This window comes from Apus apus, chromosome Z, assembly GCF_020740795.1.
Source record: "Apus apus isolate bApuApu2 chromosome Z, bApuApu2.pri.cur, whole genome shotgun sequence".
In the NCBI taxonomy this organism is placed as follows: Eukaryota; Metazoa; Chordata; class Aves; order Apodiformes; family Apodidae; genus Apus; species Apus apus.
Window position 1 is genome coordinate 56,627,893 of NC_067312.1, and position 17,025 is coordinate 56,644,917.

At 38.9% G+C, this 17,025-nt stretch overlaps 1 protein-coding gene across 1 annotated transcript in view; it reads right to left on the bottom strand.

Moving 5' to 3' along the window:
• TEK (TEK receptor tyrosine kinase) overlaps window positions 1-16,723 on the bottom strand; it is a 41,573-nt gene extending 24,850 nt beyond the window's left edge. The window contains exons 1-2 of the mRNA XM_051643131.1: window positions 16,546-16,723; window positions 4,869-5,180 (exon numbers count right to left, since the gene is read on the bottom strand). Coding sequence (XP_051499091.1) covers window positions 4,869-5,180; window positions 16,546-16,597 — 364 coding nt within the window. The 5' untranslated portion in view covers window positions 16,598-16,723. The remainder of the gene's footprint in view (window positions 1-4,868; window positions 5,181-16,545) is intronic.
• Between the last annotated feature and the right edge of the window lie 302 nt (window positions 16,724-17,025).

Here is a 17,025-nt window from a genome sequence, read left to right on the forward strand (position 1 = left end):
ACACTTTCCCAAGTTTATTCATCCCTTGAGACATTTTTAAACCATATTGCATAAAGTACTGGAAAATGTATTGTAGGGAACAAGCTGTCATTGGCAGACAAATACCCTGAGTGACTCAGTTCTTTTCTGTTTTAGGTTTATGATGCACAGCAATCAAGATAGTTCAGAAGACCATAGGCTGGGGAGATGTGGTAAGGTAGACTATGTGCTTGTTAGTTTACTGTGCTTTGTATAAAGACTGAGAGTGTTGGCTTGCACTAAGAACAAAATAAATAAACATATTCACAGCCAGTGGTACTTCGACCCAAATATTCTCAGCTGAAAGTGTGGCTTAATTAAAATGAATATTCTGTGTGAGGAACTGTCTAGATTGGTGGTAATTTTAAATTTTCCGGTTGAGAAATTGAAACTAATTTTTCTGCTTAAACATAAAAGCACTTTTATGCATTTGTTTAGAGTTCTTGATTTGAGAAAAATAAGAAAGTAGCAGGGAGAGTGATTTTCACAAAACTTTTGCCTTATGGTTACTAGTGGAAAAAAAGATAAGAATGCAACTTGTGAAGGGACAGAAAAAATTCAAGTAACAGCACTTTTTGAAGGCAGGGAAATAATTACTTTAGTTGCAACTTTGCTTTGAAACAAGTTAAAGTTAAGGATGCTTCCTTTCATATAGCTGGAAATTTCCAAAAGAAAACCATGTGACTTTTTCAGAACAAATTCAGGTTTTCTGACCATTTATAGCTCTGAGTTTTTATGCCATACTGTCACTGATGTATTGTATGGCCAAAAAAAAATAAATTACAGAACTCTTCTAAAAGTGGGCAAAGTTAACTTCCAAACTATTCAGCTGTTTGTCTGTGTCAGAATGTTACACCTCTGTCCCTTTTTAGAGCACTCACAGAAGGGTGGTATTGATTTTAATCAGCCTCATTTCTCTTTCTGTTTTTTGAGGCTGTTTAGCCTTAGAGTTCCTCCTGTGCAAGATCGGGCTGTGTAAGTCTGCTGTGCATCTTGGTTTTGTGCAGTTCCTGGGATCCTGTTCCAGCTGCCATGTTCCTCCTCAGCAAGGTGAGTGGGGTATTTCCAGCAGAGGGGCCCACCTGAACCTCAACTGGAAGGAGTCCTTGCAGAGCCATTCACTCTCCTAGTTGGCTCTGCATTTGTGTAGCCTCCATTTCTGTTAAAGTTGCATTTAATTCAAAAGGTATATTTTGTTTAAGGAACACATGCACAGGTTACTATGAACTGTCATAAAAAAAAAAAAAAAAGTTTGCCTATAGTAATGCCTCTTTTCATTTCATTTTAAGAAAACTGTCAATAAAATATATTTTGGTTCATACCAGTAGTTGCAGAAATCAAATTTGGAGTCTGAGGCTGAAAAGTAGTGGCAAAGAAATACACAGAGGTTCAAAAACAGAAAAAAAAAAATATGTCAACTACTTTATGTTATATATGTAATAGAGTTGTGAAAAATGAGCAGTGAAATGATACATCAAAGTTTGTGTGGGCCAGAAACCATGTCAGTACCTCCACAATATTATTTTGTAAAATCTGAGGCGGGGGGGAAAGGGCAATACTTTCGCAATATTTGAGGAAATAACGTATTAACACTTGCAGTTCAGACTGGCATTTTAATTTTAAAACATCAAAATGTTTGTGTTACATTATGTGATGTAAAGTTGAAGAAAGAAAATATGAGTTAAAATGAAGACATTTCTATAAATCTGTGCCAGCCTCTCTGCCAGAATTTAGTTTCTTTGAGAATTTTGACATTTCAGTGTTTAATTTCAGATTGGAAATACGACAACCATTGAAAACTCACAATTCCTTGCAGAAAGGGATTTCCAACCCTGTGCAATTCTAGTGCTTACACTCTGAGCCTCTGCCACATGTTGTCATTCCTTTGTAAGTGCTATCCAATTGATTTTAGCAGGACTTTCCCTACATGATACCAAGCAAATGCATAGGAATCTATTAAGCAATTGCTGTGTTGCCTAGGCACTGGAATCTGAACTTAAAGCTTATAGAACTAGAGAATTCCAATATAGAATAATGAAATATGCTCTTCAATAGAAGCAGGCAAACAAAAACTTAAAGTTGTCCCAAATTTCTGTCAGCTCCTAAGTTAGAAGTTATTTATGAATATCAAATGCATGGTGAAAATCATGATCTATTTAGGAAAGTTCAACAGCTTTCCCAATAATTAGTTGTTAGTTTCAAACTATCCTAACTGTTTTAGTTAAAGTGTCTTTTGGACCAAGCTTAGTGAGGCATTGCAAATTGTTTTAACTAGATATTAAACTTTTGTGTTCCTTTTTTTTTGTGTGTGTGTATGTTGTTTATCTTAATGACAAGACTTTTTCTTTGGAGTATTGTTGCAATGGAACCCACACTCCCCAGTGGGCTCAGTTCCAACATATATTTAGATTGTGACTTGTATTTCATGATTTCACATCTTGAGTGTGCCAATTCCTTATAGAGACATAATTAACTGAGTTGCAGTGCAAGTGCCATAATGCTTTGTTCCCAGCATTTCTGTTATTGTCCCTTTGCCTGCTTGTGGGAGTTTCTGTGGGGGAAATGCAATCATATATATGAAAATACACACTTATTTTGTAGAGAAATTGCATAAATTAGATGCAGACCAGGGTATATAGTGTTTTATTCTAGATATTTGTGCTGCATACAGTATAAGCATTACTTCTGATATATATGTAAAGCATAATTTGTTCCCTGTCATTGCATGTATGAATGTTACATGTGTTACCATAATGCAAATAACGCAGGAGAACGGACTTGTTACTTTTGGAATGGTACATTTGTAGAATAAAAGAGGAAAATTAACTTGTTATCTTTCCATATTATACAGTATAGATCTTCACTGTATCTGCATATCTGGTAGTAGGTACACAAACAGGCAGATGACAGTTGCCACTGAAATCAGTGGGGATACTAGAATAATTGATGCGTAGTAAGTGCTGCAGCAGCTTCTTGCCCTGAGACTGCAAAAGGGTGGCTGGGTTTTCAGAGGTACCTCTCCTTCCTGTGCTTTTTGTGTCCTCAGTGGGAAAATGAACATTTCAACTCTTGCCTAATATTTGGTGTTGAAAAACAATCTGCCTTTAAAAATTATTCAGGCAACAACAGCAAAGGGGAAAAAGGCCTATTTTCCAGCTACAGATGCTTTGCCAAACCTCACAGTCCTTCATTGACCTCTTCTTCCTCTTTCTGTGCACTTTAATAGCTTTGAGAATTTCTGTCGTGCGTCTTTCTCACCCATCTAGCCTCATTAGATTGTAAGTGTTCACTGACAAGTTGCTAGCTTAAATTTTGTCAGTGAAAGTTTTACAGAGAAAATCTGAGATACGGGCTCAAACCCAGAAATTATTCGAAGAAACCTGCCTGCTGCTGGTGTGAGTGTTGTTTTACTTCTGGTTAGAACAACTTCTGTTACATAGAAGCTCTCAGAGTTCAATTACTTTAAGTTCTCTGTTCCTAAGTCCACAGATGCCAAGTGCAAAAAAAATTATTGATTCAGGAGACACTTTTCCACCCATGCAGGTTGTCCTACAGGACAACCAGACGTGTTTAGTGCTGATATTCTGCCATGGAAAGGGTCACACTGGCTTTCCATGGACTTTTATCTCCTCCTCAATGCAGCCTCCTTGGGAACAACAGAGTTGTCAGCCTGCATCTGCAGAGCTTTCTTGGTAAACATTCCAACCCTTCAAAGACCTCATTTGGTCAGAGAAAACATGAGCAAAAGTAAAATGCACTTGTACTGCTTGCTTTATTTCTAACATTCCCAGACTATAAGGAACAAATGGACACAAACTGTAGCTCAGACAAATGAAAAACCTCTTTTTCAGTATTTGCTGTGTAATTTCAGGAAGTACCAACAATAATTGCTTTTAATGAAGGCTTGTAAAGAAAGATCAAAAGTGTCTCCTCACAGACCAGCTGCTGCAACACAAAACATTAGCAATACAGGGGAATCTACTATTCAACTGAAGTTTTGAGAACCTGATTTGCTGCAGAAAATTAGCCAAAAATTTCTTACACTTTTCTGTAGTTTATGATGATTTTTGCTCTGGAAGTTGTCCCAGAAGTCTAATGAGGTCCAGAGACGAGCATGATTTTGCGTATAAGAAAACGTAATGTAAGAGTGCTGGACCTTGGAAATCCCAGCTTCTCATCCCACCATCCCTCTACCATGTTTGCTTTTTCTGCTGTGCATAGCCTTAAAACAAAAACCAATTCAAAAGTGAAATCCAAAGTAGATTTTTGTGACTAACCTTCTTGATTTTTAGGAAACTTCTCTGGAGTTTCTTTCCAGCGTTGAGCTGGATTGTTTAGGATTTTTTCATACTGACACAGACTGTTCAGATCCAGTGTTGCTGATCTTTAGTTTTACTGAACCTTAGGCAAGGCAGTTATTTTCTAGGCTCAGGTTGTGTATTAATTAATTTTAAAAGATAGCTATGCTTAGCTATCTACATCTCAGACCTGTGAAGATTTTAAAATGGAAGCATGTTTAGAAATCAAGAGTCTGGGATGTGAAAAACTCAGTGCAGGAGTTATCTTCCATGATGTTTCATCAGGTCAGTGAGGCCAGTACTTACTTGCCACCTGACTTTGTGTTCCAGGCAGAATACCTACAGATGTCTGACTGACTTCCACAAGGAAATGACTAGCAGCTAATATTGACCAGTTGTCTCTGCACTCTAGAAAAAAACCACAGGTTTGAGCCAAGTCTGTTCTTGTTGACTCCTGACTGCCTTGCCTGTGCCCACTTGTGTCAACCAGGGGGTAGCTGCCAATCTCCGTGCACTGACATGCAAAATTCAGGCCTGACCACCATACAGTACCTCCCAAAGGCATCTTCATAGTGTGTATCCTTGTCACGTCATCCTTGAGTTTCCCTTCACAGTAGTACACTCCAATTGTTTCACTGGCCTGTTCCCTCTTCCACACCACTGTTTTGGCTGTTGCTCTCTTTAAATCTTCATTGACTTCCAGTGGTTCCCGGTGTTGGTTTGTCACATCCTCCTGGTCTCGGTCTATTGTGATGGACTCACGGGGATGCCATTTGGAAGTGACGCAGATGAGTGATGTCTCAGAGTTGCCCACCAGAGGGAATGAATTGATCAGTATGAGGTCCAGTGCCGCTTCCACTTTACCTAAGGAAAAAAGCAACAAGTGAAAAAATGTACAGCAAAGTTTGAGTGGCTGATCAAATCACTGGACACGTTGTTTCACCCAGTACTCAGGATTTCTCTGGCTGGTGTCTTGTACAGCTTTTGTCCAAAATCGGAAACCTGTAGATTAGCTATTCTGCTATTCTGTCTTTAGGATTTACTTTTAATGTCACAAACAGATGGAGCTTGTTCTTCTCAGAAGAGGAAATAAGCCTTGCAAGCTTGTGGAATTTCTTTTAAGAGCTGTTGCAGAATCCTGAGGAAATCTGTGAGCTGCAGAAGCTGATAGAACCTTGGATAGTTAGACACGTGCTTAAATGCCACATGTGTGGTGCTTTGCTGGTAGCAAGGTCAGCAGATCATAAGGCTGTCGGTTTAATAGTATTTCTTTTATGTCCTTTACATGGCTTTAATATGTATGAATTGTTGTAAAACTGATATATCTTTCAGTTATAGGAACTGGTAGTACTTTGGGCAGTTGGAGTATTTCTTTTTCCAGCTGTTTTATGAATTTGGATTAATGATTTCACAATCATTTGAATGTTAACCATTCAAAGCCCTAACAGACAGTGGCAAGAACCGTGGCAAAAATAAACTTGAAGAAAATATTAAGAGCAGGTCAGCAGCCCTAGTAAAGCCATTTTTTATGAGGGCAGGTTTTAAATTAATCAAGATGGCTCCCTCTGATCAATAGAACTACCAGATATACATGGAGATGGAAGTTCTTTGAAAATGGTAGCCACAAGCTTAATTAAAGCAATCACTGGTAGAGCGCTATAGGTTCAGTCGTTCAAATCTGCATAACAGGAGGGAAATACAGCTCTCTCATAATTAACAATTTGCAAATAACAGGCGTTTCCCTTTGCTTTTGAAAATAAGGGTAAGGAGAAGGGAAACGGTAACAGGAAGAATAACTGATTTCTTCTATTCATCACATCTCTTTTCCTGCTTTGGGTACAAGTATATTTTGCATTTACAGAGAGAGACCCAATATTTAGTACCACTCAGCTTCCAAATGTTTCTCTGATTGGAAGGAAGGGGTATAGTCTCTGATAAGGGAGGTCAAAGGGTCTGAGTGCTGACTGAAGTCTTTGCGTGTGTCTCTGTAGCACTGGGGCCAAGGGAGGAGGTCCTCTTTTGCTCTCAATGCCAGCAACCACTCTAGGGACTGAAGTATCTTGACAGCACGCCGACACTCACCACACCCAGCCCAGCCTGCCACAGTCACCACCCTTTAATGTGCCAGCCCAGATAACTTGCAGTTGCATAATGGATAAACAAAACCTTCTGAAAATTATGCAAAGTCTGTTAAACTAAATATTGCATAAAGATGTGGGTCAGCAAAGTCACTTCATCCTGCTGCACATTGCAAAAATAAATCCTTTCAACAAAGTTAAAGATGTATGTGACAGAAATGAGGCCAGACTTGTGTATGCATTGTCTGGGTCATCCATCTCAACATTTTTGTTTTTATATGATGAACATTTGTGCTTTTACTATGAGTCTTATACATAAGCTGAAGGCAGATGTAATTCAGCAGTCACCAACACTGAAAGTAGAGGGCTTCAGTTTATATCAGCAAGGATCACATGCCAGGTGGAAGTATTCATAAAATCATAAATTGCCAGATCCTGATTTCTGAAGACTTTTGTGAAATTAGGAACCAAATCTGGATCCAAACTCCATGACTTCACATGATTATCTGCATTGAGGTTAGGCAGGGTGGTGCAGATTAGAACTGAAATATTTTGATGTTCCTGCCTAGCAGAAGGCACAGAGCTGGAACTGCCTTCCCAATATAGAGATACAGGACCAAGCTGCTGGGATTCTTCAGAGGATGGCTCCAGTTCCACTTCTCTAGCCAACACAGATGGAAAGGTGAAAAGAACACCTCTGTCTCCCCACCTCCCATCTCAACCTTTTAGTAAGCTGAGGAAAAGTAGTAGAAGTCTGAGTTTTGAGATTAGCTTTGATGTTGCCTTTGATCCCTATGCAAGACAAAGGAAAGCAATATCATACCAGATTCAAGGCATTTGCTTCATGCTTTTCTCTTTCATTGTAGTAGCACAAATCACGTAATCAAGGTATAGAGCAACCATAGCTCAGGCATATTGCTTATTTAAACTTGTGATTATTCCAGATTAATCAAAATTACCAACTGGTGGATGGATAGTGTTCTGATTGATTGTCTAAATATAGGTGGATTTTTGTCATATGAGACACTGCAGAGTAACCCAGAAACCTGCACGAGGTAGACAGAGCACAGATGGAGTTTCATGTCATCCTGGAGAAGCACTGGGGATATTTTCTGTGTCTAAAAGGGGGTAATATCTATGCATAGGTACGGAATCTTACACCAAGCATGACTTGGCAGCTAAGGTTTCCCAGCTGGGATACACTGCAAGGAGAAATTAAACTATATCCGAGATAAAGTTTTGCTCTAAGGAGAATTCTAGGTGCAATTGGAAAAAAAAAAAAAAAAAAAAAAAAAAAGGACAAAGTACACTGATTTGAAGGCACTCACATGTTTAACTCAGAATCTAGAAAGACTGACATTTTAAAACCAGCCTAAGTTCTCTGAGGAAGGCTTTCTTTGACTCCACTGGGAGTTGCTGCTCTCAGATTGTGAAAAACAAATAAACAGACAAGCACAAACAGCCAGGAAAGTGTTAGATGCACATATGCTTTGTGCTTATGTGTTCCTGCAGCATTTCTTTCTGGTAATGGAATTTAAACTACGCCAGCTGTCCTTGCTGAAGAGGAATCTACCTAGTCTGGCAAAATTTAGGCAAAGCCTACCCTTGATGTTAATAAATACTTTTAGTATGTAAGGACCAAGTAAGGACAACAGGATTTAGCTCTCTGAGAAAAGCACAACAAACTCAGACAGGAAACAGCCTGTCTCTGTATCAGTGACAATCCTCTGTGCTTCCTTGAAAATGTCCTTTGATTCCTGCCCTGGTCCCTGAAGAACTGACCTTATCAGGAAGGCAGTTTGCAGTGTGTGCAAATAGATTTTGAGAAGAGAAAGCACTTGCAGAAGGCTAGTGCTGGAAATGAGAGATAACATGCTGAGTGGATTCATTGCCCTGAATTTATGACACACATTCATTGTGGTGCAGTGCTTTGAGCCCTTCCAACACAGAGAAAATGGCATCCATTAAAGCAGTAAGTTTAAATGATAGCACACCCACTGTAACCCAGATGGCAAAATGAATGCAGGGCAACATTTGCAGCTCCTCTTTGCCCACTCTTAAGTACAGGATTGTGCTCCCTCTTGTTCGGTGATACCTGGCTGTGTCATTCACAGCTTCTCTAGTACTTACACACATGCAGAAATTGTGCTGCACAGAGTAAGAGTGTTACGACACTGTCTCTGCAGCCCCTGTGAGTTCTCGTTCCCTACTGAATCACCATTTGCACAGGCACAGAGTCATCACATTTTCTGGGCTGTGTTGCACCAGCAAAACTCAGCCAGGACCTGCTGGAATCAACAGCTTTCAGAAATTCCCTAGAACATGTCCGAGATACAGGTCTGCTTAAAGAATGAGAAAGTCTCTGACACAGCTTAAAACATCACTCCCATAGATCAGAATTGTTTTTTAACACTAGTTTAGGAACAAAAAATTGTGGGAATCTCAGTCTGAGCTAATTTAATGTCATAGGTGAGCACACACAGCGCATCTTAAAAGAACAAAAAAGTGTTATAATTTGTCTATTCATCTCAGAAAGTCCTTGCCCAAATAATTCCAGATTTACACTATTAACCCTTGGCTGGTGCCCAGGAAAACATGCAGATATTCAAGACAATTTCTACCTAGAGTGAGGCCTTTTCAAAGTTGCCTGTTAATTGGAAAAGTGTTCAGTTCTATGGAGTGGCTAACGCTCCTCTGCCATGGCAAGCAGCCTGAGTGATACTTAGGCAGTTCTTATTTTTTACTGTTATTGCTTGGAACAAAAATTAATTCTGCTATTAACTACCTGGGAATATGAATGTGAAATATGTATATACTACATTAGCAGGGAAAAGAAATCTAATCTGTGCTTAGTTTAGATTTTTTGTTACTCTGAAAGTGAAACAGTTAGTTGCATATGACAATCACTGCAGGACTTAACAATCATTTTGAGACTGATGGAAACTTTATGTCACGCACTATCAAGTTAGGCCCCCTTCCTTCAGGTGTCTCTTAAAAAAACAATGCCAAGCACTCCCTCAGGTTGAAAGAATAAAGTTTTGATTTAGAACAAATCTAACTCACTAAATAGCTTGCACCTTAGTATTTCTCAATGTGTCTTGTTTTGCAGTTACAAGTTCAGCTGGACCCACCTTGATTATATTTTTCTGTATAAAATCACACACCGGATTAAAATATTAAAATCTATTAAGCAATACAAATGGAAAAAATGTAAATCATTGTCCTGAAAAAAAACTGTAGCATTTAATTCATTCCTAGTGAACTACTGAATAAATAACATTGGGTTTTGTTTTGGTTTTGTTTCTGGTTTTGTGGGGTTTTTTATTAAATAGTTAACCAATTATCCGGATAGAAATAATGCAAGTGAAATATTAAAAAGTTAACAAAATAGAGACCAAATCCCCATGTCTACTGTCCCTTAAAAAACAAACAAACAAACAAACAAACAAACAAAAAAAAAACACTCCTTACTTAACATTAAAGGCAGTCAGAAACAAACCCAAGACATTAGCTGGTTAAGCATGTTTTTCAGATGAGAGTGGAACATATACTCCACCAGAATTTGGCAATCTTAATTTCCTCTTTTTCTGTGCATTTAACATTCCTCTTATCAGTCTTGGTTATTTTTTGTTCATTGTCTAAAAAAGTAAATAATTTGGGGAGGCTATGAAATAACATTCATTTTATGGGCTTGTTAGTCTCTAAGTGTTTTGGAAACGTCCCCTGAGATGCAAAGATAGCAGAAGCTCAGGTAATTTTTCCCAGTGAGTCAAGCTCTCCTTTGACAGCATATTTACTCCTCTGAAGGAAAACAAGGCTGAAGTTACTAGTACCCAAATAGGTTGAGATACTTTGCCACATGGCAGCAGCAGCAGGGTGAAAAAAAGCGAGAAACAGAAGTGGTACTGAAAAACAGCAAAAAGTCAGGATTTCCTATAAAATCTGATGCTAGTGGGCAGCTGTGGGACTGCTAACAGCTCAAAGAATATCAAGACCTCTTGCCCTTAGAAACAAGACATTATTTGGGGAGGGAAGGAATTATTAAACTAGTAAGAGACAAAAAAATCATGACAGAACATCACTTTGCTACTTAGTAGTAGTGGGAAGACCAGGGCACAAGTGTGAAAAATAAAATATTCTGTCAAAGCCACTAGGGCTAATGGTTTCTTACAGGCCCTTAGATACATCTGGAGCAGCTGAAGGAAATGAAACTGGCTTCTTGTAAAGTAGAGTGAAATTGTTTTCCCTACATTTCAGTTATTTCATAACCCATCAAAGCAATCTTAGAAGATGAAAAAGCTTGAAAAGAAACACAGGTGCAGCATGTTTGGAGGTTTCCCAGTGAGGATGCCCAAAAACGTGTAAGAAGTAAAAACGTAGGACGTTTTCTCATTACTTCTCCTAACGTCTGACTGATGATAAGCAAGTACAGCAGAAAGTAACATATCAGCAGAAATTGCTTGTGGAATGACCAGGTGTCAATGTACTGTAAAGCTGAAGAGGGATGAGGAACGTGAGAGAGCTCAACTAGCACAGGCTTGTAGTTCAGCAACACCTGGCTGGATTTCAGCTAGCCAAATACTACTGTCAAGAAAGTACTTGCAAGCAAGAATGACTCTGTCCATAACAAGGGCAGTCCTGTTAAGATGCATTCTGAAGCTACTACGTACACTGCATATGTATGCCCTGTGTTGTTTGTGCACATGTTCCAAGATGAAGCATGCAAAATAACATAGCTAATCAATTAGTCTTATCTATCAGTGCATACAACGTGCATAAGGTTAACTGTCTGGAAGTGTCTTTGAGTGTTGACTGCTGGATTAAACATACTCTAAAACATCCTTGCCTCTACAGTAGTGTACCCTCACTTTGCCACATACTGTTTTTTTCCAAGTAGAGTAGTGGCAGATGTTCTTGGTGCTAAGCTTATTTTGTAACTAATGGGGCTAAGGACTTTGACCAGTGGCAGGTCTGGGATGAACAGCCATAAAATAATAAAAGAGAAAATCCTCAGCACAACCAGAAGTGCAGATGAAACTTCACTGACAAGAGGGACTTGTTATACTCTGAATGGAAAATTAAACAAGCCACTTCATTAGGCAGGCTGCCACAATGCAAAAAGTAGATAAATAACAGGCAAGGAGAATACTGACCTTGAAGAAAAGTTTACATAAATTACCCTTGAATGCATACATGACTTTTGTGACCCTGTATTTCAGAACTTAGTAAATGCCTACTATCTTCACACCCTAGAATTGCTTGCATTGTCTAGTGATTAATTAAAAAATAATAATTTTATGGGGTTTTTTACTTCTTTTTTATATAAGCCTTGTCTTACATTATTAGCTCATGTTTTTAGCTTGGGTGTTAGGTGGAGACCAATTATCAAAACTGTATCCTAAAAAAAAAAAATCAGCATTTTAAACTCAGTACAGGAAAGTCTCCAGTTCAGACACTGGCTGATTCTTTGCTGTGTATCTCCCTTGAAACGAAAGTGGAACAGCATCCTAAATACAGTCTTGCCACATACACAGGGTAGGTGCTGTCTTTGGAGAACAGGTCTTCATTGCAATTTCTCTAAGATTTTCATCTCTCCATTCTCAAATAGATCTTGCATCCCATTGGGAGCTGATCACAGAAGTAAACATTTATTTCACATGAGCAGTAAATGCGTCCATTTTCGGTTAATTTCTTCTGTGCCTACCCAACACCCTCCACACCACAATGACTTCTTGGTCTTCCAGAGAAAGCTGAACAGGGTTTATGTGTGTTTAAGAGCCAGGTCTGGGCCAAGCAGGCTCACGTCTATGTGACCAATACAGAGCAGATTTCCAAACAAGGTAATTCTCATTGTGGGCACATGAAGTACCCACCCCATATCTCCCTTGCCCTAAAGCCAGCTGCTCAGCTGCAGCCAGTCCCTCTGGCTTCTTTTCTCCCTGTTGTTCACCTAAAACCTTCCAGATGAGATTCTTGTGGGTATCAGACCATCTCTGCAAAATGTTACTTGTTTGTTGTTTTTTTTTCTCTGAAATGAAATTTCATCAAAAATTAATCTATCCAACCTGTTAATTATGACTAAATACATAAACAATCTAATATACATGTGTGTAAATACGTATTTGTATGAGAAATATTTATCTGAAACAATAGCATATGTTAACATTTGTGAATGCAGTATGATTTCATTTTACCCTTTTAGATTTGATCCCTCTGGATCTGATGCAATAACTTTTCACTCCCGACTATTCCCAGCTGCTGAGATGGCCTTTGGGAACACAGGCTTCCTCAGATCTACTCTACTTGTCACTGGGTCAGAACCAGGCACACATCAAAAGCAAACTCTAAAGCTAAGAAGAACTTGAGAAAATCAGCCCACTTCTTTAATTCCATGTAGCAAACGTGCTCAGAGCTGCCTGCACAGGCTGGAGCTGTTGGTTTTTTTCTTCTGGCTGCAGAGTCAGGGAGCAATGAATTAGGTCACAGATGGATTTTTTTCTTTGCAAACATACAGCCAGCAATGTAACCAAACCAGAACAACTATCTTTCTACCATAAAGCAGATCAATTGATTTTGAGGTCATGGTCACCTTAACAAGATTGTGCAGAAGCACTAACATTCAGCAGGTCAGTGATTCAACCAGTGATTCCTGTCGCAGGCCCATCATTTCTGGATTAGATGAAGGCTACATTTCAGTAAGAGTCTAAATTACATGTAAATTTTGGACTCGTGAAAAAGGCACCAGGATACTCTTCCATCTGGGTAAATAACCTGAATGTGATGGGCATATGTGATTGCTGAGTCTTACAAATCAAATTAACTTCAGGAACAAGGAATTAAATCCCTTTTTAAGTTTCTCTGGCAATTCACATGAATAGTTAGATAATTTATGTGTCTGGAAGGTTATGTGTCAGTCTAATGTCTAGTCAGCATAGTTTTGAAATACCTGGGATTAAAAGCTCAAAGATGGTTAAGGTGCACAGCTTTGGCTGTGGGAGACTTAGAATCTCAGCACAGAGGACAGACTGTTTGAAGTTCAGGTGTCTTTTGCATATTATAACAACATATCTGAAGATACTTTCAGAGGCCTAGACACTTTAATTATGGGAAAAATGACATTCATGTTCATTGTCACAGGCATGTATTAATCAGATGTATTACCAGGTTTTCTTTAAGTTAAGTTAAGCTTCACAAGGGAATAACAAATCTTGAAAGAGAATTATTAGAACTTTCCAGTCTAACTAAAAAGTATTATTTTTTATAATTTTGAAGAACCTACAGCATCATAACGGTGCTTGTGTGTCTGGTAATGCATGTTAAAAGCTGTTTGACTTTCTAAATATATACATGAGTCACATAATAATCATAATTGTACATAATATTTATGTTGTGGGGGTTTTTTTCATAGTATCTCCTGCTTTCAAAGAAAACAGAGTTATCAACAGAGATGACAGAGAGCTACCACTGAAAGCCAGTTCACTCTTAGCTCCACTGTTACCCTTTCTTAAAATGCTAATGTAACTTGTTGAGACTTTTACCATATTTGGGTCTAACAGCTAAATTATATTTTAAAAAATCCAGTATTTTTAGAAACCCACTGGATCTAAGTTTATTGGTAGAGCAAAACTGTAGCAAAGAAGAATCTTTCTGTCTTGGAGAATGGAGACATTTGACAATATATTTGTTTCCTGCCAGAAATAGTCAAAGAAATGTGCTAGCAACTGATTTCTATTGTCACTGGTTTCCACAAGTCTCTTACGGTAGCCTTCTTGCTAAAATAAGGCCCACACATGAACATTTTTGAGACCCCACTGTTAGAAGGCACAAGCACATTTCCAGACCACCAGAGGATGTTTTTAAGATGCAAAAGAAAAGTTCTGACATTCCTTGCTTTGCCCTCAGCCTTCCAAGGGAATAGCTCTTCTTTGGTCAAAACTTAACAGATCATATCTAGCCCCAGCCTTGGTGTTTTGATCCACACTTCAGGACTGGCACCAGGATAATTTTGATTCTACAAAATGTTGACTGGAGTAGAATCAGTTAAAAGAAAAGTGTGACAATGCTCAATAGTTTCAAGAATCCAAACAGGATTAAATTTAACCCCTTTGTCAGCTGAATTGAACGATTGCTATGGCAAGCAGTGACTGTATATATAGTGCAAAAGTTAACATCTGTGTATGTTTTAAATGTTACCTTCCAAATCAGATCTTTAGCTGTAGCTGCAAATGGACTACTGTTATTAAAGAAAAAAAAAAAAGGGGAAAAAAAAATAATAATGTCCCAAGCAATGGTCTTCACCTTGCAAAAGGGTGGAGTGGATTTCATGCCTACCCAGCAACACACCCAGAGAAGCCCACAGTCACCAGGGACAAGGTTAAGCCAGTTCACTGTCGGTGCTGGGTGTAAAGCCTCCCCTGCTAAGGGAATGTCATTCCTGCCTTCCTGAACTCCGCCTGCAGTATCTAGAGGAAAGCGGGTTCACATTGTCTTCCACCACTGGCCCCAGGAAACATGATATCATTCTCAAACAAAAGCGGGAAAGCTGACAGATCTATTGAGATGGGTGTGACTGCAGCACACACCTCGCTGGTCAGCCCCTGTGGAAAAGGCAGTGACTGGCAGCTCTTCTTTATAGCTATATCTCCGCGGCGCACTCTTGTTTCTCCCCTCCTTGTGTCTTGGTGAATGATGCTTGCTTTCTGTCTCAATTAGGTATACGTAACCACAAAGAAGTGGGAGACACAAGGAAAAAAAGGTTGGGTTAAACTGGACTTTTCTTCTCCATCCATAATGCTTACAGCACCAGATATATCCTTAGATTGAAAAGCTGGGAGTAATCTGAGGGCAAGATGGACTCAATGTATGGCTAAACAGTCAAGAAACTGTAGATGCAGAAGAGGAATGAGAAAACAATATGCAGCCTATTACAGCAATGTCTACATAAGAATATTTCCAAACATGCATTCAGCAAGATTTTAAACACTTTTTTTGCGTGTATTTATCTTTTATAGATGTCAAAATTAACATCTCAAAGTCATTTTTTCATAATTCCACTTAGATATTAACATGCTGCTAATCAGGAAGATCTGACAGTTGTAAAGCAAGTTAATCAGCAATGAGGACTTCGGCATTTTTTTTTCTGCTTTCTGGTTCTGATTGCAAGACAACCTGCAGTTTTACGGCACATCACCTTTTTGCTATAAGGCAGACTGGAACAACCTATGCATAACTCAGTGAAATGGTTAGGAGTGAGTTAAGAGTCTAAGGTTACTGTGTGAGTTGTATTCCTCTTTTACAGACTTTCTTGGTATGTTACCCAGAAGAAACTGTCCAGAAAATCAAAATATGGATGGTGAAAGCAACATGCTAATGCTGAGCAACTAAGAATTTGATGGGAAGAGTGCAGACTTCCTCAGGGCTCTGCTTATGATAGCCTCAGCAAAACATCTCTGGCATTAATGCTCCAAATACTATAAACTAAGTTCATATATGTATACTCTCACTGTATGGCTTTCTGCAGATGTCTCTTATGACTACCTTCCAACTTGCTGAACTAATGACATTTTCTGATAATACTGAACATTCTTTAGCTGTATTTAAATTGCTATTAATTGATCTTTTATACTGCGTATTTTTCTGCCCTTTTTATCCGCTGACTTTTATCTAGAATCCAATTGTGGAATCTTGTCTAAAAAATTGTTTAAAATCAAGTAATGCCTAGAAATGTCAATATTTCCTACTGCACAGCCAGTTCATAAAGTCAGTCACAGAAAACTCAGCATTTGATCTGTATTTAAAGCAGATATTCTTGGGAAAAAAACATCAATGGTTTCAAAATAATGACCTTTATGAAAAAGATAAATTGACAGAAGAGAAATTCCTGTTGCAATGTACATTTGTGTCAACAAATTACTTCAACAATTAAAAAGAGGTAGCAGTGGATTCTGCATGTAGCTTATATCCTCCCCAATAGCTTGCTCAGAGCCCTGTCTTCAGTTACTGTGCAGGGATGAGTGGACTCACTGAAACAAGCACAGTTACTTAAATCAGTAAAGTGCTGGAGTAAGGGGTGAAGGGTCATGTGTCTGAACAGTGCATGAGAAACAAGAAAGGTATCAAGGTCAAGTACAGATGCTAAAGAAAAGGCTTACCTAAAATCATCAGGCTGAATCCATAGAGAACTAGATGTGCTAAAGGGTCCATGCTTTCCAAAATATATCCATCCAGTTCTTACAGTCGCTCATGGAGTATCCTTTTCTTGGGCAGACGCTTACCAGTGACTCTTATCCTGCATGGTACGCTGTTTACAACTCACAGGCAAGAAATCGTAGTGCTGGCGCAAGCTGGAACAGTCTCGTTGCTGTCCGAGTACAGGGAGTTTAAGTTCCTTTTTCCTGTTTCCTTTGTAGATTAGGATGGGAAAGGCAGGATCTTAAAGGCATTTTTGTATCAGCAGGACTGCAGGCCAGTGCAAATCCCGTCCATCCAGCAATGCATCAAAACAGTTATCTGAAGCTGCGGGAGGAGCAGGAGGCTGCTGTCGGTCACAGGCAAGCAAAATATGAGCAGTGATGGCATCCTCCAGCCGACGGGTGAGTGCAAGTAAGTCCTCCACCTAAGTACAGTAGGTG